This window comes from Ylistrum balloti, unplaced genomic scaffold (genome assembly GCF_031769215.1).
Source record: "Ylistrum balloti isolate Yb309-2 unplaced genomic scaffold, AGI_CSIRO_Ybal_v1 Utg369764, whole genome shotgun sequence".
NCBI lineage: Eukaryota > Metazoa > Mollusca > Bivalvia > Pectinida > Pectinidae > Ylistrum > Ylistrum balloti.
In genome coordinates this window covers 453,469-478,767 of record NW_026781961.1, presented here as the reverse complement: position 1 = coordinate 478,767, position 25,299 = coordinate 453,469, and the positions used below count along the sequence as shown (strand labels likewise).

General features: G+C 37.4%; 1 protein-coding gene across 1 annotated transcript; it reads right to left on the bottom strand.

Annotated features, from left to right (window-relative positions):
- LOC132543784 (DDB1- and CUL4-associated factor 6-like) lies at nt 1–22,656 on the bottom strand. Its single transcript, XM_060207308.1, has 18 exons — nt 22,519–22,656; nt 21,626–21,687; nt 18,133–18,225; nt 15,421–15,498; nt 14,272–14,376; nt 13,685–13,798; nt 11,827–11,962; nt 10,540–10,700; nt 10,328–10,402; nt 7,438–8,188; nt 6,987–7,268; nt 4,051–6,051; nt 3,695–3,860; nt 2,307–2,469; nt 1,785–1,941; nt 1,393–1,481; nt 899–1,004; nt 1–815 (listed from the first exon to the last, which is right to left on the bottom strand). Exons 1-18 carry the CDS (start codon nt 22,586–22,588, stop codon nt 757–759), a joined length of 4,668 nt encoding a protein of 1,555 aa, XP_060063291.1. The 5' UTR covers nt 22,589–22,656; the 3' UTR covers nt 1–756.
- Between the last annotated feature and the right edge of the window lie 2,643 nt (nt 22,657–25,299).

Sequence of the window (25,299 nt, the reverse complement as noted above, 5' to 3'; positions counted from 1 at the left end):
AACTGTTAAAATTTAATAACATACCAAGATAAAGTCATACATGTATATGGTAAGAAGGAAAAACTGATCTATTGACTGTCACTATGTGCCAAGTCAGTAGTTTTTCTCACCTATTCACTGAGTGAATACAAGTGCATAATTGTTTAAATTGACCATATACATATAAATGATATCCATCAGCCATATAAATTGAATGTTAACTCAGCATCTGACGACTCCCAATCACGTGCGAACTAAGCCATACTGCAACAGATTCTTAAAATCTACAATCAATGTCCTATCGGATAACACAGAACTGTATTTTGTGTCAAAATAACCATAAATTGGTTCCCAATATCAAGAAGAGTACAAACAGCACTATATAGTAAAACATGTACCAGTAAGCTTGTGTTAGGCTAGCTCAGTAAATCCTTCATCGTAATCTCTGGATCTTTTCCTACTGTCCGGTTCACTATTCTTACTGTCTTTGACAAAATCAATGTGTTACATGATTGCCTCTACGAAAGCAAGTTACTAAATGATCATTGGAAGTAAATTTCCTTTTGCATCCCTATCTATATACCTGTATACCTTGCTGAAACAATATTTTATGAAATTTCCCAGAACGTCACTATCTCATGGATGAAATACAGGAAAGATTTGGAACTAGACTTGTCATGAGTGGATTTCATTGTTAATGTATTCAGAAGTTAAAACAGTTGACAGTCGATAAATAGGATAAAACATTGAGGAATTTCCAACGTCTTGTTATAATACTCAGTCTGTGTCCGAGGAGGAGTCCTGTTCCACAGGGTTCTCAACAGTGGCTGAACGTCCTGGAAAAACAAAAACACAACATTTTATGATGACTATGACTCACACTGAAGCAAACTAGAGCATAAATAAAAGTTAGAATTACCTGATCGAATTTGGTTGAGCGAGGCTAGCACACGTAACATGAAGGCAGCAGGCACTGTAATGGTGTCGCGGGTCTCCTCCAGCATAACTTCATTTCTTCTCATGATCTGTAACACACAGGAATATGCAACCATAGTGTCCTCCTATTTATATTACAAACAACATGCACATTCCTACTATTTCTATCAAGAGAATAAAGAGACATAGTAAAGCTGACTAATATACAATTGCAGTATCAAGTAAATAAGGGGTCATAACTGCAGTAAAGGCAGACAACAAGAGTGTGTAATACCTATACTGAATATCTTAATGAAGGATGCTCTGATGGATGAAGATTGTATTTCTAGTGAAGAACTAATAATTATTGTGGTTTTAACACTGGTCAGATCAGAATTGTTCTTCTATGATGGAGGAGAAACTAGAGATCCGTTTTGTTAAGTCTTGATTTCTACATGCCTGCCAGGATTTATGAATGTCGCATTAAACTATCATTACCTCATTAGCTTTCTCCTCATCAAAGCAGCTTTTCTCCTCCATTGGTGACCAAATCTTGACATCATAGTCAATTCCACTTGTGGCGAGGACTAAATCACAAAACAATGTAAATATATTGCTTCCCTTCATCACTGAACCAGTTGATAATGATCTCAGAAAGAAGGGTTTTCTAACATAAAATCTGACATTTAACAGTCTTCTGTTAACTTCATGAATATTTCTGACTTCTATCTTTTACTTCAGGGATGTCTGACTTATACTAAACAACAAATTTCTGACTTCTATCTGCTTCCTAACAGATTTCTGACCTCTATCTAACAGATTTCTGACTTCTTTATCTAACAGATTTCTGACTTCTATCTACAATCTAGTATATTATACAATGTACTTACTTGGATCAAAGGGATGAGGTTGCAGACAGTTGACAACATGGCGGTCACCCTCCAGTAACATGACAAGCTTGGATGTATAGCGGTCCCAGATAAAGATGTGACCACAATCAGATCCACTCATCACAAACTGACTTCCCCAAAAGTTGGCCTCCTTGATCTGTTGGTACAAAACTAACACATCACAAACTGATTCTCCCATTTGTTGGCCTCCTTGATCTGTTGGTACAAAACTCACTTATCACAAACTGATTCTTCCATTTGTTGGGCTCCTCGATCTGTCTGTACAAAACTTGCTCAATAAAACTGATTTCTCTAAACTTTGGCCTCCTTGATACAAAATCTACTTAATACATGCTGACTCGGAAATGTAATGATAAAATACACATTCTATAGCACCATGGGTATAACTGTTACTGATCAATAATGTTACTAATTTAAAGGAAAAAGCCAAAAGCCAAAAATATCCACCTAATATCTTGATGTCAATTAAATGTGATTACTACAAGAATCTTATTGCCTTACCATTGTGCGGGCATTCCTGTGACCTCGGAACTTTGAAGTAAAGGTCGGTTGGTGTATGTTTCTTAGTTCCATTTCCTCCTTCTCTCGCTCCTCTTGACGTTTACGATACAGCTCCTGCAGTCTGATAGCAGTAATATGGCGCTCCAGTGTGTCCCTATTTTCTCTGAAGACGTATGAAAATTTAATTTAACTAATTTCATTAAGTCCACTGCTCTTTTAAATGAAATGAGAAATCTACAAATAAAGGTTGGTGTATGGGAAAATCAGCATAACATGTAAACAAGAGGCCCATGGGCCTTAATGGTCATCTGACAAAAAGCAAGCCAAACTCTAACAACAGTGAGTCTGCCGTTAAAACAGTGGGCTTTATTCATTTGAATAAACTTGGGAGCCCTTCCTCCTACAGGCCCAATATCAGCACTCTGAGCCTTTTGGTTACTGAGAAGTCGTTTACAGATTTTAACATATTTAACCCCTGTGACCTTGAAAGTGGGTAAAGGTCATTCACTTGAACACATTTGGTAACACTTCCTCAAAGCATCCTACAGGCCCAATATCAGCACTCTAATCATTTTGGTTATTGAGAAGTCATTTGCATATTTTAACATATTTAACCCCTGTGACCTTGAAAGTGGGTCAAGGTCATTCTACAAATTTGGTCAATTATCAATTATCAGCACTCTTGGACTTTTGCTTATTGAAGAGAAGTTGTTTTTATATTTTAACATATTTGACCCCTGTGACCTAGAAAGTGGGTCGAGGTCATTCATTTGAACAAACTTGGTAGCATGTCATCCATGCATCCTACAGGTCCATTATCAGCACTCTTGGACTTTTGCTTATTGAGAAAAAGTTGTTTGTATATTTTCATATATTTGACCCCTGTGACCTTGAAAGTGGGTCAAGGTCATTCATTTGAACAAACTTAGTAGCCCTTCATCCCCGCATGCTACAGACTCAATATCAGCATTCTGAGCCTTTTGGTTACTGAGAAGAAGTTGTTTAAAAATTTCAACATATTTGACCCCTGTGACCTTGAAAGATGGTCGAGGTCATTTATTTGAACAAACTTGGTAGCCTTTCCTCCAAGCATCCTACAGGCCCAATATCAGCACTCATGGACTTTTGCTTATTGAGAAGAAGTTGTTTGTATATTTTAACATATTTGAACCCTGTGACCTTGAAAGTGGGTCAAGGTCATTAATTTCAACAACTTTGTAGGGCTCCATGCCAGCATGCTATGAGCCAAGTATTAGCCCCCTAGGCCTTCTAGTATTTGAGAAGAAGTTTTTTGAATGAAAAGTTTACGGACGACGCACGGCGGATGACGACGGACGAAACACGATGGCTATAGGTTCGGGTCGAGATTACCTAAAAATGAGAGTTACCTCCTCCTGCGTGGTGTAGTTGTATCATCATCACTGCTGTCTTCATCAGTTGATAACTGGAAGTTTCCTGTAGGAGGTCCACTGCGGCCTATTCTTCGCTGACGGGTGGTAGTTGTGGCTTCTCTAGGTGTGCTTGAAGTGAGAGCTCCGTGTGAGCTCTCAGTTTCTGTAAATCAAAGTTAATTAAGTCACAATTCCTATTAAAGTCAACAGTCAAAGTAGACTTAAGGTGATTAATCTCTCCTATTGCAAAATACCTATCATACAGAGCAAATTAAATTCTTGATACAGAACTTTTTCTACCGCAGTGAATGCTACAAAACAATGATTACTATGACTACAACTTCAGGATTTACCTCGGCCAGTGACTGCCTGTCCAGTAGCCCCCTCACAACTCTCCTCCACATCTTGTGACACTTGTGCCGTTGACTGCTGTGGCCCTGCAGACTTCGCTGTAATTGGCTGTGAGGTTTCTCCTGTAACTGGTTGTGACACAGTTACCAGCTGATCCTTGGAACTTTCCGATGTAACAGGCTGTTTACCAGTTACTGACTGATCCTCGGAGGTTTCCGCTGTCACTCGCTGTGACCCAGTTACTGTCTGATTCTTTGAGGTTTCTCCTGTAACAGACTGTGACCCAGTTACCAGCCAATCCTTGGAGGTTTCCGCTGTAACTGGCTGTGTACCAGTTACTGTCTGATTCTTTGAGGTTTCTCCTGTAACAGACTGTGACCCAGTTACTGTCTGATTCTTTGAGGTTTCCACTGTTAGTGGTTGTGACCCAGTTAACGGCTGATCCTTGAAGGTTTCCGCTGTAACTGACTGTGACACAGTTAACGACTGATCCTTGAAGGTTTCCGCTGTAACTGACTGTGACACAGTTAATGGTTGATCCTTGGAAATTTCCACTGTTACTGGTTGTGACCCAGTTACTGATTGATCCTTGGAGATTTCCCCTACAACTGGCTTTGATTCCTTTAAACAGGAAGGTTTCAGATCATTTGATAACACATCATGCTTTCCAAATCTTGCTTTTTCTTGCTGTGAATTCAAATCCTTTTTTTCTTTCCTTTTCTTACCTTCATCCTCTGAATTTTGCCTGTCCTCTGTCCCCACTGATAGTACAGCTGTATCTACAACAGGAGACAAATGACCTCCCTCCCCAACAATGGCTTCCTCCTCACAAACCTTATTGTCTGTATGACTAGCTTCTGTGTTCTGACCTACATTGAATGTACAGGAGGACTCAGGCTTGGCACTTGAGCTGGTCTCTCTACTTGAGGATGGCAGTGAATGGTCACTAGAACTAACTCCACTGGATGTAGAATCAGTAACATAGTCCTCTGTTTCCATCAAAAGATCCTGCACATTCTCCTGTTCAGTCCTAGTTTCCTCACTTTCACTGGTACTATTCAAGTCCCCACTAACACATATAGGACTGTCTATAACCAGACTGGCTGAGTCACCAGAACCCAGAGGACTCCCTGAATCACACTGTCCCTTTGGACTGCTTGATGCACTTTGTGCCTTAGAATTGACCAAATCACTTTGTCTGGTAGAGTCACTGTTTGACTTGGGATTGGCAGAGTCACTAGGATCCATATGTTCCATAATATCCCTCTGTACTGTGGGACTTGTCAAATCACTCTGACCTGAGTGACTCCCAGAATCACTTGGACCCAAAGGAGTAGGCCTTTCATTACCACTAGAAGGACTAACACTATTGTTTTGCCCTTCAACTGAATCACTGTGTTCCTGGAAATTCTCTAAGTCTCCAGTATTGTTCATCTGGGACAACAGTCTTGGATGACCATCATCAAACTGACTGGTGTCCCTCACAAGAGGAGCCAGGGAAGCATTTTCTGCACTTCTCTGTAGCAGACCAGCTTCCAGATTTTCAAACTTGGCAAAGCCTAATCTGATGGTGCTGCTGGTTGTTCCTTCAGATGAGTAATGCAAACTGATAACAGGCTCCATCTGTCCTGGGGACAGAGGTGCCTCCTGATTCCCATGGTCACCAACCACAACTGAAGGCTGTTGCCCTGACACTGACCTGACACTTTCAGATGTAGACTGTATTGAATCCTCAGCAAGTCCCTGTCTAGATGTACTAGCTTGAAGTCCTTCTACTACACCAGATATTGCACTTGTTGAACTTTGACCTTTCTTGTCGCTATTGACAACATCTACCTGCCGAGAATTACTGTCTTTCACTGATTTCTCGACAAAATGAGGTGCCAGTGGTGAATCTGTTGTTGTATTTTGAGAAAGTCCCTCATTATCACGCTCCTGAGATATCCCCTCTTGGACATCAGATCTACCATGATAATTCATATCCTCCATTTCTGTAGAGGTTTCTGAAAAATGGAATTAAAAGAAACCCTCAACGATGAATTAAAAAACAAGAGGCCTAGTGGCTTTGATGGTCACCTGAGATAAGCAATATTGAATATAGATGGAAAGCAGCTTTCAAGTGTCATGAAAAAGAAATTGTGAAATGATGATAGTAAGCCAGTGTCAATACCTGCATACCATCAAAACTGTCATCCTATAATGAAAAATCTTACAAAGTTATTTCCACTGGAAAATTATCAATGTTATGCTCAAAAATTCAAATTTTTCTATAAAAGACACTTACATCCATGAAGAGCATCCAATTTGACCATACCTGGGTGTTCAGAAGATTTTTCTTTAAGTGAATTCAATTTGACCCCTATTCATACCATCTAGCTGTCATCCTTCATTCAAATCAAGTTTGAAATATTTCCAATGGAAATTAAACAAATTATACTCAAAAATCTCTTTTTCCTATATAAATTGCAGTAAACTTTACCCCTTCCCTACAGAGAAAAGTAACACCTGAAATCAGTTCAGGAGTTTTTGAGAAGAGGTTGAAAATGATAAATTGTTAATGGACGCATGACGCCGAATGAAGGTGATTGCATAAGGTGACCAAGTGACCTAAAAATAAACAGAAGATCAGGCAAAGTCTCTGCAGACAAAGGAGAAACGGAAAATAACATAAAAACACAAATGTCAAAATTAGAAAATTAAAACTGTTTTTAATCATCAATTAAAAATGATGATAAATATTTTCATAGCATATTAAATGATGAGATAATTAAAAAAAAGATGTATTTCAAGAAATTTCTAGGTAATAACTGATGGCATCAGAACTAGTCACAGGAAGCACAACACTGTTAATACTTATCATTTTGTGACCGTGATATGTACTTAATGTGTGACTTTGACTCTCTAGCACTTATACAGAGGATCTGATAGATTTCCATACCTGATACACCACTAAGGACAGTCCTTTCTGGTGCCTCCCCTGGGGAAGTTTGGTCTCCAGTGCCTTGGGACATGCCTGCCGCCCCTACAGAATGTTCTTGGGTGATATGGTCTGATTCTTCACCAACACCTGATCCTTCAGTTCTTACCTCGGAATCTTCTGCCTGACCTTCTAAACTTTCCTCCTGACCTTCTGTCCTTCGTAAGTTTCCATCCAACCAGCGTGTAAGCATATCTGACATACGCTGCATGATAGAAGTGTGTGGACTTCTCCGCTGTTCAGCTGTAAGAAAAAACAATATTTCACAAGTGATGGAAATCCTAACAAACAACATGACAATGCTAATATAAACATAATTTTCTATTTCATTCAGAGATACACTATTTGAATTCTCAAACAAAATATACATTTGTCTTAAACTAGCACTTATGCGTTAGGAATCACAGTTTACCTGTCCCCTGGGCTTGCCGCTCACTCTCTGGACGTGCATTTGGTCCTGTATCTGACCAATCACCACGCAGACGAAGACGCTTTATGGGTGGGTGTCCTGCAGCAGACTCCTCTAAGGCCTCTGTAGCTGATGAGGTGCTAGCTCCACCCATGTCTCCAGCTATCACTCCACCCAACGTTCCACTCACATCTCCAGGCAGGGCCCCACCCATGGCTCTAGCAGCGTCTACACCTCTAGCCCCTCCTGATCTAGCCCCTCCCCCTCTACTTACTTCTAACAACTCATTCCCTGACTGTTCCTCGACATTTCCTTCTCTAACTGAACTAGGTCCTCTCTCCACCTTTGTTTGGATATCCTCCTCAGATTCCTTTGGTACTGTTGTATTATCTAAATGTTCTTCTCTGTCTCTCCCTGTGGTTTCCTTCATTTCTTCCCCTGTTATATTCTTCTCTTCTTTGCTGTCTTCAGCCTTCCCTCCTTTTACTTTCCCCAAAACCTCTGTCATAAGTTTTCCTTTTCCTAAGTCTTTTCCATCCCCGGACTTTCCCTCATCATCTTTTCTGCTCTTCCCACTTCCCTTCCCTCCATCCTTACTCTTGCTGCCTATCCCACTTTTTGTTCCTCCCTCATCCTGTCCTTTTTGTCCTGTTTGTGGCTGGTTAGTGCTACCACCTGGGACAGTATGGGAGCGTGCCTGTTTAGAGTTAGTCACCTCTAATGACTGTTTGATGGGCTCTAAGCTGTCATCAGTCTGTAACATATAAAAGTCAACATCAGAAGAATTAAAAAGCAAGGTACGTGTAATCATATATACAATATTATCATGTTTGTTTGAATATAACATCTACATCAACCTACCATACTTACATCAACCTACCATACCTACATCAACCTACCATACTTACATCAACCTACCATACTTACATCAACCTACCATACCTACATCAACCTACCATACCTACATCAACCCACCATACCTACATCAACCTACCATACCTACATCAACCCACCATACCTACATCAACCCACCATACCTACATCAACCTACCATACCTACATCAACCTACCATACCTACATCAACCCACCATACCTACATCAACCCACCATACCTACATCAACCCACCATACCTACATCAACCCACCATACCTACATCAACCCACCATACCTACATCAACCTACCATACCTACATCAACCCACCATACCTACATCAACCCACCATACCTACATCAACCTACCATATCTACCATACTTACCATATCTACATCAACCCACCATATCTACCATACTTACCATACCTACATCAACCCACCATACCTACATCAACCTACCATACCTACATCAACCTACCATACCTACATCAACCCACCATACCTACATCAACCCACCATACCTACATCAACCCACCATACCTACATCAACCCACCATACCTACATCAACCCACCATATCTACCATACTTACCATACCTACATCAACCTACCATACCTACATCAACCCACCATACCTACATCAACCCACCATACCTACATCAACCCACCATACCTACATCAACCCACCATACCTACATCAACCCACCATAGCTACATCAACCCACCATACCTACATCAACCCACCATACCTACATCAACCCACCATACCTACATCAACCCACCATACCTACATCAACCCACCATACCTACATCAACCTACCATACCTACATCAACCTACCATACCTACATCAACCCACCATATCTATCATACTTACCATCAACCTACCATACCTACATCAACCCACCATACCTACATCAACCCACCATACCTACATCAACTACATCAACCCACAATACCTACATCAACCCACCATACCTACATCAACCCACCATACCTACACATCAACCCACCATACCTACATCAACCCATACTTACATCAACCTACCATAACTACCTACCATACCTACATCAACCCACCATACCTACATCAACCTACCATACCTACATCAACCCACCATACCTACATCAACCTACCATACCTACATCAACCCACCATACCTACATCAACCCACCATACCTACATCAACCTACCATACCTACATCAACCACCATACCTACATCAACCCACCATACCTACATCAACCCACCATAACTACATCAACCAACCATACCTACAAAACCCATACCATCAACCCACCATAACTACATCAACCTACCATACCTACATCAACCCACCATACCTACATCAACCTACCATACTTACCATCAACCTACCATACCTACATCAACCCACCATACCTACATCAACCCACCATACCTACATCAACCCACCATACCTACATCAACCCACCATACCTACATCAACCCACCATACCTACATCAACCTACCATACCTACATCAACCCACCATACCTACATCAACCCACCATACCTACATCAACCTACCATACCTACATCAACCCACCATACCTACATCAACCCACCATATCTACCATACTTACCATCAACCTACCATACCTACATCAACCCACCATACCTACATCAACCATCATATCTACCATACTTACAATCAACCTACCATACCTACATCAACCCTACATACCTACATCAACCCACCATACCTACATCAACCTACCATACCTACATCAACCCACCATACCTACATCAACCCACCATATGTCAAAGGTTAGAGGTTATATACAAACATACCACATTCTGGTGTCAAAGAATAGAGGTTATATAAACCTACCACATTCAGGTGTCAAAGGTTAGAGGTTATATACCAACATACCACATTATGGTGTCAAAGGTTAGAGGTTATATACTAACATACCACATTATGGTGTCAAAGGTTAGAGGTTATATACTAACATACCATATTATGGTCTCAAAGGTTAGAGGTTATATACTAACATACCACATTCTGGTGTCGAGGACTAGATGATTTTGTCTCTAATGGAAGGCTTTTCCCCAAACATTTGTACTTGTTTTCCTGAAAAAAGCACAAGCACAAAAATAGGACTACATTTAGTGACTGAAAAGTCAGGTGTGATTACAATAATGCTTTTTTCTAAATAAGTTCATGAGACAATTATTTTTTTAGAAATTTTAGAATATGACTGAGCTCACCTTATGACCAAACAGGTAAATATACTCTGAGGAGTAGCTAACAAGAACATCATCGCCATCTGGGCTGTAGTTCAGGGAGGTGATTCTGTAAGAACGTCCAGAAAGTGTAGGAGCAGTAAAGCGACACATCATCCCTGTAATACTGCGTCCAGCATATGTACCTAATAACAAATAAAATATCCCTGTGATACCATGTCACATATAGTTACCTAGCAACAAATAAAATATCTCTGTGATACCATGTCCAGTATAGTTACCTAGCAACAAATAAAATATCTCTGTGATACCATGTCCAGTATAGTTACCTAGTAACAAATAAAATATCCCTGTGATACCATGTCACATATAGTTACCTGGTAACAAATAAAATATCCCTGTGATACCATGTCACATATAGTTACCTAGCAACAAATAAAATATCTCTGTGATACCATGTCCAGTATAGTTACCTAGTAACAAATAAAATATCCCTGTGATACCATGTCACATATAGTTACCTAGTAACAAATAAAATATCCCTGTTATACCATGTCACATATAGTTACCTAGTAACAAATAAAATATCTCTGTGATACCATGTCAATTATAGTTACCTAGTCCAGTATAGTTACCTAGTAACAAATAAAACATCCCTGTGATACCATGTCACATATAGTTACCTAGTAACAAATAAAATATCCCTGTGATACCATGTCACATATAGTTACCTAGTAACAAATAAAATATCCCTGTGATACCATGTCACATATAGTTACCTAGCAACAAATAAAATATCTCTGTGATACCATGTCCAGTATAGTTACCTAGTAACAAATAAAATATCTCTGTGATACCATGTCACATATAGTTACCTAGTAACAAATAAAATATCTCTGTGATACCATGTCACATATAGTTACCTTGTAACAAATAAATATCCCTGCCATGCTTTATAATTACTTTATCTATCAATAGATAGTAGTGGTATTACACAATACATGTTCAGGGCTCTCACACCCCATTTTGGGACTGGGGCCCGGGGCCCTTAGAATTGGGGGAAAAAAGGTGTTTTCCTTAGAATTAGGAAAATTTGGGGTCTAAATTGGGAAAAAAAGATGTTATTTTGCATTGGGAATCGGCCCCAAATCTGGCAGATCGAGAGCCCTGATGTTTTATGCTTCATTTTAATGTATAGCAGCATGCATTATTATGTTTAAACCAGTATCTAATGATTATAGCTGTAACTAGAATGTGGTGCCATTGTTTCCATGTCTTTATCTAATAACTTTTATTATATAGTACACTTACCTGTAGCCCTTGTCCCAAGCATACGTCTATCAAAGATACGAACAGAGCTATCAGAACATGCTATGGCCAGGTGATAGGGTATGAATGGATTCACAGCAAGGGAGGTAACTGCTCTATGACAGTTTATCAGTACATCCTTTAAAAATAATACAAAATAAAAATAACTAGTAGGTTTTCCTAGGACTGCTGACATTCCATTTCTCTGCACTCTGGTGTCAAGAGATTGATTGGACCAACAAATCAACAATTCATCAATACATTTCTTTATATTTCATTTATGTTGTTTTCTCCAATAAAAATGGTTGTGTTAAGGACATAAGGAACTCTGCTGATTTTTTTGAAAGATTTGATGGCAGAATGCATTTTCTTTCTTAATTTTTTGCATGAATATCGAGTATTCTTGATTATTTAGAGGCAATCTAAATTACTAGCCAATTCCTTCATCCATTAATATGCAACAGAGTGATACAGGAATAATAGGCAAGAGATTTTCAATTGGATTTGACAGTCACAAATCTCAACAGCAACTGAAAAATGTCCAATTTGAAAAATTTGACAATGTTCTGAAAATTTAAGTTTTTTCAAAACTTGCTGCCTTGATGGCAAAATGTTTGGAATTGTTTTCATAATAAGAAAAGAAGTGCTCCCTGTCCTTAATTTTGAGTCACTTTCACCCAAATACCTTTTTTTTTTAATTAAGAAACAAACTGAAATATTCAGTACTCATTATGGGATCCTAAAATTCAGGAAAAGTAGTACATCAATTAAACATTCCCATCACAGAAACCTAGGATTTGTGGTATTAATCCATCCAGAAGTTTGTTGAATTTTGAACAAACTTCCAGAGTTGTACTCAAGAGAAGTATCCTCACAATGACAAAAACCAAGGTTGTTGATCCTAAAATCTGAATCATTAACTTCACCCCATGTAGTCCACAGGAAAAGATCTACGGATCGTACACATTGAACATCAATTAAACATTCCCATCACAGAAACCTAGGATTTGTGGTATTAATCCATCCAGAAGTTTGTTGAATTTTGAACAAACTTCCAGAGTTGTACTCAAGAGAAGTATCCTCACAATGACAAAAACCAAGGTTGTTGATCCTAAAATCTGAATCATTAACTTCACCCCATGTAGTCCACAGGAAAAGATCTACGGATCGTACACATTGTATTAAGTGCTCTACTTTTGGACATTAAGTACAACTATTGGTAACAGGGTATATCAAAATGAATGGAGTGGAGTCTCTGTTTACACATTCAATGATGTAAACAAAAAATGTGACAGCAACATCATAAAATATCCAAATATCTTAAATTGTACATGTACATATTAGTTCACCTTAATATTGCTTGATCTTGCCCAGTCCAAATTGATATTACACGACCTTGACCAGTCCACACTGATATTACATGACCTTGACCAGTCCACCCTGATATTACATGATTGTGAACAGTCCATCCTGATATTACATGACCTTGACCAGTCCACCCTGATATTACATGACCTTGACCAGTCCACCCTGATATTACATGATTGTGACCAGTCCAAATTGATATTACACGACCTTGAACAGTCCAACCTAATATTACACGACCTTGAACAGTCCACCCTGATATTACATGGTTGTGACCAATCCAAATTGATATTACACGACCTTGACCAGTCCACCCTGATATTACACAACCTTGACCAGTCCACCCTGAAATTACACAACCTTGACCAGTGCAACTTGTTGTTACACAACCTTGACCAGTACAGTTATAGTAACAATACACAGTAACAAGACACTAATTAAATAATTTTTTGTGGAAACCGTAGCTCTATAGAATTCATCTTTCCTAAGTTCTCACCTCTTTACAGTCCTCTTTGGTGCAGCTGGACTTAGCACGGAGGTCAAACCAACGAACTGTTCCATCCTCCCCACAAGAAAGAAATAGGGAGGATTCATTGGGAACTACCAACACCTGTAAAACATGTTTGGATTTTCATTCAAATATACAGTGAAGTCACCACTGATGGCTGAACTCCAATGTGCAGTGCAGTCAACAGAAACATTTTGTTAGTAAGCTTGTTCAAATGTTCTAAGAACAAAAAAAATCACCTGAGTCATTGCGTTCAATTACATGGAATAACGAGTGTTTAGATGTTTGGGTAAGGTCAACAGCTGATTGTGTTAAAACATACAAAAATGGTGTGTTCAGATGTCTTGAGAATTCAAAGCTGTTACTGTTTCAGCTGTATGGGTAATTAAATGCTGCTGTTTATATTTCAACGAATCAGAAAAACTGTTTTTTACAGCATTTTAATCCTTCCTCATTTTGAAAAATCATACATTTTACAAAACTGTAGATCTCAACTTAAAAATTATTTCATGAGTATGATCATTCCATATAAAACTGGGTATAAAAGCCAAGCAATGTTTTATATAAGGTTTTACCTCATATGTAGTGCCAAAATGGCAGTCAAACAGATTACTGGTGTAGGTATCAGCTCTCTCCACCTCTGTGTGATAGATCTTCCCATCACCAGAACAACTTACGATCTGAAACACATCACAGTTATTACTGATAGATTTACAACATCACTAGATCAGGCTTTACCTTTCAATCTAAACAAGAACCATCAAAATGAATTAAGTTAGTAATATGATAACCAACATTACATATCTTAACATATCTTTTCTCACATTCTCACAACTCCTGTACTTTCTTTTGTATGTGATTTACTTTCAGAAAAGAATCAAGATCAAATAATTTCATAACCCATAATTGTCACAGATAAGAGACAGGGATAATAATCAACATATATTTGTAGCATGGTACAATACAGTCTGTTTTGTGAAAAATAGTTTCTGTAAACTTGTGATGCGGAAATCTTGAAAGTTATAAGTCATGTAATAAAGTTAATAGCACAGCATTCCACAAGGGCCAACCATATCGTCCATTGTCATCTCCACTAATTGTCTTTATGTCCCTTTGATATCACAGGGGGGTTGAGGGTTGGGGGGGGAGGGGGGGAACCCACAGGGTAGGACTGGTGTCAGAGAAACCAGAGTACCCAGGGGGAACCCACAGGGTAGGACTGGTGTCATAGAAACCAGAGTACCCAGGGGAAACTCAAAGGGTTGGACAGGTGTCATAGAAACCAGAGTACCCAGGGGAAACTCAAAGGGTTGGACAGGTGTCATAGAAACCAGAGTACCCAGGGAAAACTCAAAGGGTTGGACAGGTGTCATAGAAACCAGAGTACCCAGGGGAAACTCAAAGGGTTGGACAGGTGTCATAGAAACCAGAGTACCCAGGGGAAATCCAAAAGGTTGGACAGGTGTCATAGAAACCAGAGTACCTAGGGGAAACCCAAAGGGTTGGAGAGGTGTCATAGAAACCAGAATACCCAGGGAAACCCAGGGGGCTGGACAGGTGTCATAGAAACCAGAGTACCTAGGGGAAACTCAAAGGGTTGGACAGGTGTCAATCAGTGAATCAAAACCTTGTTGTCGAGATGAAAGGTAATTTCATAAGTGTGTAACCAAAGCACTACTTGATCATTTAATAGCAGTGATTCAATAATCTCCCAAAACACACACCTGTTTGTCTCCTGATGCTGGAAGGTACTTCGCACTGAAAATATTGGCACGATGCCCAGAGCGGATGGACAGAACTTTCTGTAAACAAGAAAACAGTGTTTGACCAGTATTTTTATTTATTTATTTATATTTATGATTCCATAAATGCCTTGTAATTCAGTGAATAAATATATCCATTCAGTATCATTTTGTATTGATTATGTGTAATTTAATATAAGCATTTATGACATCAGATTTTTGATAATGAAATGACATCACTCACAGATTACATTGTGACCTGACAATAAAAATCACTAATACAGAGCTAACATTACTTCATGTCTGACATAAAAATGTTTTCTCAAATATTTGCATTTCTAATCAATCATGTCATAAATAGGAAATTGTTTCCATTTGATATTTGTTTCATGAAACTTGAAACAATTTTTCATTCAAGCTTGTCAAAGGCTCACAAAAAAGTCTCATTTTATATATCACATATGAAATAGAAAACCTTGTAAGATTCTATGTACACACCTTTCAGAAGTTAGAGGCCAGGACTTAACTTGTAAGACTCTATGTACACACCTTTCAGAAGTTAGAGGCCAGGACTTAACTTGTAAGACTCTATGTACACACCTTTCAGAAGTTAGAGGCCAGGACTTAACTTGTAAGATTCTATGTACACACCTTTCAGAAGTTAGAGGCCAGGACTTAACTTGTAAGACTCTATGTACACACCTATCAGAAGTTAGAGGCCAGGACTTAACTTGTAAGACTCTATGTACACACCTTTCAGAAGTTAGAGGCCAGGACTTAACAACTTGTAAGATTCTATGTACACACCTTTCAGAAGTTAGAGGCCAGGACTTAACAACTTGTAAGACTCTATGTACACACCTTTCAGAAGTTAGAGGCCAGGACTTAACTTGTAAGACTCTATGTACACACCTTTCAGAAGTTAGAGGCCAGGACTTAACAACTTGTAAGATTCTATGTACACACCTTTCAGAAGTTAGAGGCCAGGACTTAACTTGTAAGATTCTATGTACACACCTTTCAGAAGTTAGAGGCCAGGACTTAACAACTTGTAAGATTCTATGTACACACCTTTCAGAAGTTAGAGGCCAGGACTTAACAACTTGTAAGATTCTATGTACACACCTTTCAGAAGTTAGAGGCCAGGACTTAACAACTTGTAAGACTCTATGTACACACCTTTCAGAAGTTAGAGGCCAGGACTTAACCAGTTAGAGGCCAGGACTTAACAAGACTTAACACTTGTAAGACTCTATGTACACACCTTTCAGAAGTTAGAGGCCAGGACTTAACAACTTGTAAGATTCTATGTACACACCTTTCAGAAGTTAGAGGCCAGGACTTAACAGCTTGTAAGATTCTATGTACACACCTTTCAGAAGTTAGAGGCCAGGACTTAACAGCTTGTAAGATTCTATGTACACACCTTTCAGAAGTTAGAGGCCAGGACTTAACTTGTAAGATTCTATGTACACACCTTTCAGAAGTTAGAGGCCAGGACTTAACAACTTGTAAGATTCTATAGACAGGTTTTTAACTCCATATTTTCTGACCTTAAAGTTTTAAATATCCACCTCCATGAATAAGATCTAATGATGACATTAAAACCAACAAACATGAATGTATTTCATTCTTCTGAATGACTGTTGGATCCTAATATTTTTTCAAACTATTTCATTCATCAATGCAACCGCCATTTTGGGGATAAAGTGCTTTCAATGGATACACAGTTCAACAAGAAGTTAAAAAGTACCATAAATCAAAGTGGGAATATGTGTCAGGATCAGAGTTTGATGTCACATCACTACTGGTATCTAATTTGATGTCACATCACTACTGGTATCTAATTTGATGTCACATCACTACTGATATCTAATTTGATGTCACATCACTACTGATATCTAATTTGATGTCACATCACTACTGGTATCTAATTTGATGTCACATCACTACTGATATCTAATTTGATGTCACATCACTACTGGTACCGGACTAATTTGATGTCACATCACTACTGGTATCTAATTTGATGTCACATCACTACTGATATCTAATTTGATGTCACATCACTACTGGTACCGGACTAATTTGATGTCACATCACTACTGATATCTAATTTGATGTCACATCACTACTGGTATCTAATTTGATGTCACATCACTACTGATATCTAATTTGATGTCACATCACTACTGGTATCTAATTTGATGTCACATCACTACTGGTATCTAATTTGATGTCACATCACTACTGATATCTAATTTGATGTCACATCACTACTGGTACCGGACTAATTTGATGTCACATCACTACTGGTATCTAATTTGATGTCACATCACTACTGATATCTAATTTGATGTCACATCACTACTGGTACCGGACTAATTTGATGTCACATCACTACTGGTATCTAATTTGATGTCACATCACTACTGGTATCTAATTTGATGTCACATCACTACTGGTACCGGACTAATTTGTTTAATCTATGTTAACTCATTCGTTTAAAGGTCATTCAAAGAAAATTTATTAATTTGTGATGAGTACATTCTAGTTCCAAAGCATTTTTGTTGTGTGTGTGTTTTGAACTGATTGTTCAAACATTACAGATTTATTTCTAAAACTGTAAGAAATATTTGATAATCCATGTCCAGAGTTATATCAAGAGCAGCGTTATTCTTGTGAAACATTAACCTTGTTGTTGAATGGATCTGTGATGACAAGATGCTGATCGTCAGACCCAGAAAGTATTGTATGGCCAGTGTTGTTCCAGCAAATCGTGTTCACCTATCAAAAAAAAATATATATATATAAGATATACATCACTAAATATTGTTTCTACTTTTCTTCATGTTTCATGTTGTCAAACTTTTTTCCTAACTACATATTTCAGAGTGTTCAGACTTTCTACTTAACTACATATTTAAGACTGTTCAGACTTTCTACTTAACTACATATTTCAGAGTGTTCAGGCTTTCTACTTAACTACATATTTCAGAGTGTTCAGAATTTCTACTTAACTACATATTTCAGAGTGTTCAGACTTTCTACTTAACTACATATTTCAGACTGTTCAGACTTCCTACTTAACTACATATTTAAGACTGTTCAGACTTCCTACTTAACTACATATTTCAGAGTGTTCAGACTTTCTACTTAACTACATATTTAAGACTGTTCAGACTTCCTACTTAACTACATATTTAAGACTGTTCAGACTTCTTACTTAACTACATATTTCAGACTTTTCAGTCTTTCTACTTAACTACATATTTCAGAGTGTTCAGTCTTTCTACTTAACTACATATTTCAGAGTGTTCAGACTTTCTACTTAACTACATATTTCAGAGTGTTCAGACTTTCTACTTAACTACATATTTAAGACTGTTCAGACTTCCTACTTAACTACATATTTAAGACTGTTCAGACTTCTTACTTAACTACATATTTCAGAGTGTTCAGTCTTTCTACTTAACTACATATTTCAGAGTGTTCAGTCTTTCTACTTAACTACATATTTAAGACTGTTCAGACTTTCTACTTAACTACATATTTCAGAGTGTTCAGACTTTCTACTTAACTACATATTTCAGAGTGTTCAGACTTTCTACTTAACTACATATTTCAGAGTGTTAAGACTTTCTACTTAACTACATATTTCAGACTGTTCAGTCTTTCTACTTAACTACATATTTCAGAGTGTTCAGTCTTTCTACTTAACTACATATTTAAGACTGTTCAGACTTTCTACTTAACTACATATTTCAGAGTGTTCAGACTTTCTACTTAACTACATATTTAAGACTGTTCAGACTTCCTACTTAACTACATATTTAAGACTGTTCAGACTTCCTACTTAACTACATATTTCAGAGTGTTCAGACTTTCTACTTAACTACATATTTCAGACTGTTCAGACTTTCTACTTAACTACATATTTCAGAGTGTTCAGACTTTCTACTTAACTACATATTTCAGACTGTTCAGTCTTTCTACTTAACTACATATTTCAGACTGTTCAGTCTTTCTACTAAGTACATATTAATTTTCAATTATTTACATATATCTGAGTGATCATAGTTCCTACATTTCTTAATATAACAGACTGTTTGTGATATCTATTTCTGCTTGTTCCTTTTCTATGTATTTTTTACCTGAAATCATAAACCAGATATAAAAAGATCTTTGTCAGCTGTACTAATTTACAAACAGTTTAACAAGGACTTTGTCAGCTGTATAAGTTACAAACAGTTTAACAGGGACTTTGTCAGCTGTATTAGTTACAAACAGTTTAACAAGGTCTTTGTCAGCTGTATTAGTTACAAACAGTTTAACAAGGTCTTTGTCAGCTGTATTAGTTACAAACAGTTTAACAAGGACTTTGTCAGCTGTATTAGTTACAAACAGTTTAACAAGGTCTTTGTCAGCTGTATCAGTTACAAACAGTTTAACAAGGTCAATGTCGGCTGTATTAGTTACAAACAGTTTAACAGGGACTTTGTCAGCTGTATTAGTTATGAACAGTTTAACAAGGTCTTTGTCAGCTGTATTAGTTACAAACAGTTTAACAAGGTCTTTGTCAGCTGTATTAGTTACAAACAGTTTAACAAGGTCTTTGTCAGCTGTATTAGTTACAAACAGTTTAACAAGGTCAATGTCGGCTGTATTAGTTACAAACAGTTTAACAAGGTCATTGTCAGCTGTATTAGTTACAAACAGTTTAACAGGGACTTTGTCAGCTGTATTAGTTACGAACAGTTTAACAAGGTCTTTGTCAGCTGTATTAGTTACAAACAGTTTAACAAGGTCTTTGTCAGCTGTATTAGTTACAAACAGTTTAACAAGGTCTTTGTCAGCTGTATTATTACAAATATCAAGGTCAATGTCGGCTGTATTAGTTACAAACAGTTTAACAAGGTCATTGTCAGCTGTATTAGTTACAAACAGTTTAACAGGGACTTTGTCAGCTGTATTAGTTACAAACAGTTTAACAAGGTCAATGTTGGTTGTATTAGTTACAAACAGTTTAACCAGGACTTTGTCAGCTGTATTAGTTACAAACAGTTTAACAAGGTCAATGTCGGCTGTATTAGTTACAAACAGTTTAACAAGGACTTTGTCAGCTGTGTTAGTTACAAACAGTTTAACAGGGACTTTGTCAGCTGTATTACTTACAAACAGTTTAACAAGGACTTTGTCAGCTGTATAAGTTACAAACAGTTTAACAAGGACTTTGTCAGCTGTATAAGTTACAAACAGTTTAACAAGGACTTTGTCAGCTGTATTAGTTACAAACAGTTTAACAAGGTCTTTGTCAGCTGTATTAGTTACAAACAGTTTAACAAGGACTTTGTCAGCTGTATTAGTTACAAACAGTTTAACAAGGACTTTGTCAGCTGTATAAGTTACAAACAGTTTAACAAGGTCTTTGTCAGCTGTATTAGTTACAAACAGTTTAACAAGGTCTTTGTCAGCTGTATTAGTTACAAACAGTTTAACAAGGTCAATGTCGGCTGTATTAGTTACAAACAGTTTAACAAGGACTTTGTCAGCTGTATTAGTTACAAACAGTTTAACAAGGTCTTTGTCAGCTGTATAAGTTACAAACAGTTTAACAAGGACTTTGTCAGCTGTATAAGTTACAAACAGTTTAACTAGGTCTTTGTCAGCTGTATTAGTTACAAACAGTTTAACAAGGTCTTTGTCAGCTGTGTTAGTTACAAACAGTTTAACAAGGTCTTTGTCAGCTGTATTAGTTATAAACAGTTTAACAAGGTCTTTGTCAGCTGTATTAGTTACAAACAGTTTAACAAGGTCTTTGTCAGCGATATTAGTTACAAACAGTTTAAAAAGGACTTTGTTAGCTGTGTTTAACAAGGTCTTTGTCAGCTGTATTAGTTACAAACAGTTTAACAAGGTCTTTGTCAGCGATATTAGTTACAGACAGTTTAACAAACAGTTACAAATAGCTTTACAAGGTCATTGCAACAAATAACCTCACAAACTATAGTGATTATCTCTCATAATGCTCACTGCTGAAATTTAAACCATAAACTCTTCATCATACACTTCATTTACTTGTTCACTGTCTTGTTTTTAACTTTGTCATCAAATAATGTTTCCAAATTTTGATAAATCAATGGTGAAGTGGAGTGCTATTCCTACTGGTAAAACAGTAACAACTCACACATCCAGTGTGTGCCTCAAGCTTCCGCTCCAACTTCAGGCGCTGGACAAACTCCTTGTTTCCTGTAAAGATGATAGATAAAATGATTATATTAATGACCTCAGATTACTATCAATTTGAGCTGCAATGATAATTGTTTGAAATCGTACCAATCTTTCACCTAACCAATGCAGGTAATAACTGACAAAGGAGTCTCGAACCAATTTAAAATACACCTTTTACCGAATATGTGCAATGAACTCATCCAAATATTTTAACATACATATACATAATATACATAAAAATATATATTATTTTGCATGTTTGTCCACAAGAAATTAAATATCAACACTGAATTAAGGTAAATCGCCGACAGAAACATTTCTCAGAAAATTAACCAATAAAGTTCAGAAATATTATTGATAACAATACTGGCAGGAAATGAAGTTTTATGGTGTATTTCCTGCAAGACTGCTAGAAATATCGACATTAGACACTTTACATTCAAACTCATTGTGATGCAAGGGCTTCCTGGCCCTGATATGTTGCCTAGCTTTAGGTCCCATCTGCCTTCATATGTAGTTATTTATGTAGGGTCTTCTATGCTGACCTGGTTATTAGTCGGACCTGTCTAGTCGGTTTTGGTCCTTCCATGTTGACTAAGTTAGTGCAGGTAGGTATCAATTCTTTATTTTTCTTATAATCGATTAACTGCCAAGATAAGTTTGTTATCTATGCAAAGAGTTCCTTCTCGATGTTAATTATTTCTACCATATTAAACAGTTGTAATCACCACTAGACCATATAATATCGTCTTCACCATCAACAGTGACAGTGTGTCTGCTTCGGAGTCTGACAGAAACAACAAACGCAGTAGCATCTAATTTTGATCATTCTGCTGAAGTACAAATTACCTTTAGCAGCATTATATAACTTGGATTTCTCTCCGAAGCCATATGATCGAAGTTGCACAGGTTGAAACATTATGTTTCTGTGCAGGGCAGCAATAGTTGCCCTATCGAAACGTCGGTTTGTTTACAATTTCCATCTGTCAGCCATGTTTCTTTCAGGGGAGAATACCGTGTTAGAATTTCCGGTCTTTTTGGTTACCCACCTGTGGACAGTCTTGCTTTTATTCTTAGTTTCAAAACAAGGACCATAAAATACCAAACGAATTTGAAAAAAAATACTCTAGTACATTCTGAGAAATGATGATAATAACCTTCATTTGATGAAATTCAAGATGGTCGTCTGTTGGTCTTTAATTTCAATCGTGCACTCTCAGAAAATCAAATGAGATAAATCCCTGTTAGTGATAATATCTTATTGAGAAATAACAGTTAAAACGACTGAAATGTTGAATTCTAGGGATAACACTTTTCGGTAGTTTTGTGTTTTCTATATCATGTACAGCTAGAGGATTAATAAATGAAATTTTCTCCAAAAATGATGGAAAGAAAATTCAACAATCAAAATCAATCGTTGTTCTACCTTTTTGTTTTCCGATCTAGAGACCTACCAGATTCGGTCGAATCATCCGTTAGACTTCTTGCAGATGACTTTCTGCTTTATAGAATAATGCATTTTTCGGACCATGTGATTCATCTAAATGACCAACGAGCCTGGGAAAATGGACAGTGGGCAGATGAATGGGGAATGCGGTGATAAAGACATGCAGCCATGCCCATAACTAGACACGTTTCCAGTCGAAAAAATAAAAGATGTTTGACAGAAATACTACAGGAGCCGGAACTACCAAGACTCCAATCAAAACAAAAATCCAGACCAAACAGAGACATTCGAACACCAAAGACCTCGGTAGTTTTATAACCAAGAATGTTGTATATACATATGTTACTAGTGTGGCAGAGACGATATTTCGTTATTACATGTTTTTATTATATCAATACATATATACGTTATAGCGTCCGTCTATTAATTTAAATATGCGTTTCCCTTTATTTTGGCCTTGGAGTATGTTTAAGGTATTTCTATTTCTTGATTGGTCAGTTTCTGATAATCCCGTCAGTAGCTCTTTCCTTAGCCAATGGTCAGTGTTTTCTTTGTCGTTATTGTATTTTGGTCATTTTTGGCGCGCTATTCGGCACTCTGTCCATAAGCACTTGACTGACAGGATGGAATTTTGACAGGTAAGACATTTACTAATTTTCACTAAATTAATTGTGCAATTACTAATTCATTTATTTGCTTCCTTTCAAAGTATATTCGATTTGTGTAATCGTGATCGGATTTATATATGTACCGGTAACGCTATATGTATTTTTTAATTTACTGTATTGTGTTTGTTTTTTATGCAGATTACTGTTACTTATTAGTACTATATCGTCGGCTGTATAGTGATCCCACCGCCCTATTCCACAAATGGGTACGCTCTTAAAAGTCTGATGTATATTCAATTTATTGCGTTTTTAACGATCTGTTCTGTATGTACATGGATGATAAGATTTGCAATATTCTTTATATATAATTATGCTCAATATAGCATGTAACTATTATATTTGAAACTGTAAATCTAGTTAAAGTATTTGTAATTTTAATAGTTCTATACCTACATGTATAAGCGAACGGCTTGTTATCAAAATATTTATATTGTGCTGTATATGTGCGATATCTACAAAGTAATTTATGGTAAAGCCATCGCTAATGATTGTTATATATTGTTACAGGGTGATAAATGTAGTTTTATCAATAAATCGGAGAACCCTTTACAAGTGTGTTTGTTGGTGTTTAAACTGGCAAAGATCTACACTACTACACTAACAAACCACTCCAGGTTCAGATTGCGACCACTCTACAACACACGGTTGTTTCTTTATAAGAACTATCAAACACTGTCATCACCGTGAAAATACAATGGCGTATGTACCAACAATCGAGGGATTTAAGTCTCTCTCAGGAAAGGTTGCATAGTTTGTAAACTTAGTGGCGAAATTGAAAGTTAGGATGGATAAGTTTTTTTTTCAAGTTTCTGTGCTGACAAGGCGGAGTTCAACGATGCTAATACGGGGTATTTAGAGCCACAACACAGAAGAATGATCACTCTTTAATATCCCAATGGGTCCTTCAGTCTTCACCTCAGCGTGAAAAGAAGGAACTGTGACTTTAAATCCTCGAGCGTGGGAATTTCTTGAAGTGTCAGTACGTCCAATCCTACCTGCACATGTTATCCGATCTCCCGTAAGAAGAAACACTAGTTAACCAGGCTTCAGTATCAGAGTCGCTCCAACTACCATTTAATTATAGGGGTACGGACCTCGGGTACTGACCTCCCTCACAAGGAAAAGGGAAGAAACAAATTGTTTACCTGGGTTTGGCGTGTAATATAGGAAATTCACTCTGTAGCAAGACTGACTGGAATACAGATCACCAAAACAGACAGACACAATGTTTTGCGTTCAACAAGATGATGAATTGTTGATATAGCTGGAAAGCATTTTAATGTGACGATATTCGCTTTCGGTGTCTTTAAGTTTATGTGATGTGGTATTTAACTTTCACACATCAATTTATGAATACATTGTAACACAATTGACGATGGAAGACAACTTTTTATTGTGCCTTGTCCGGGCCTCGAACTAACAATCTACGGCACCATCCTACGGCCTAACCGAAGAGGGCACGAAAAGTTGCCTTCCTTTGTTTTGTCACAGTGTCCAAACTTACATGCAGCAATG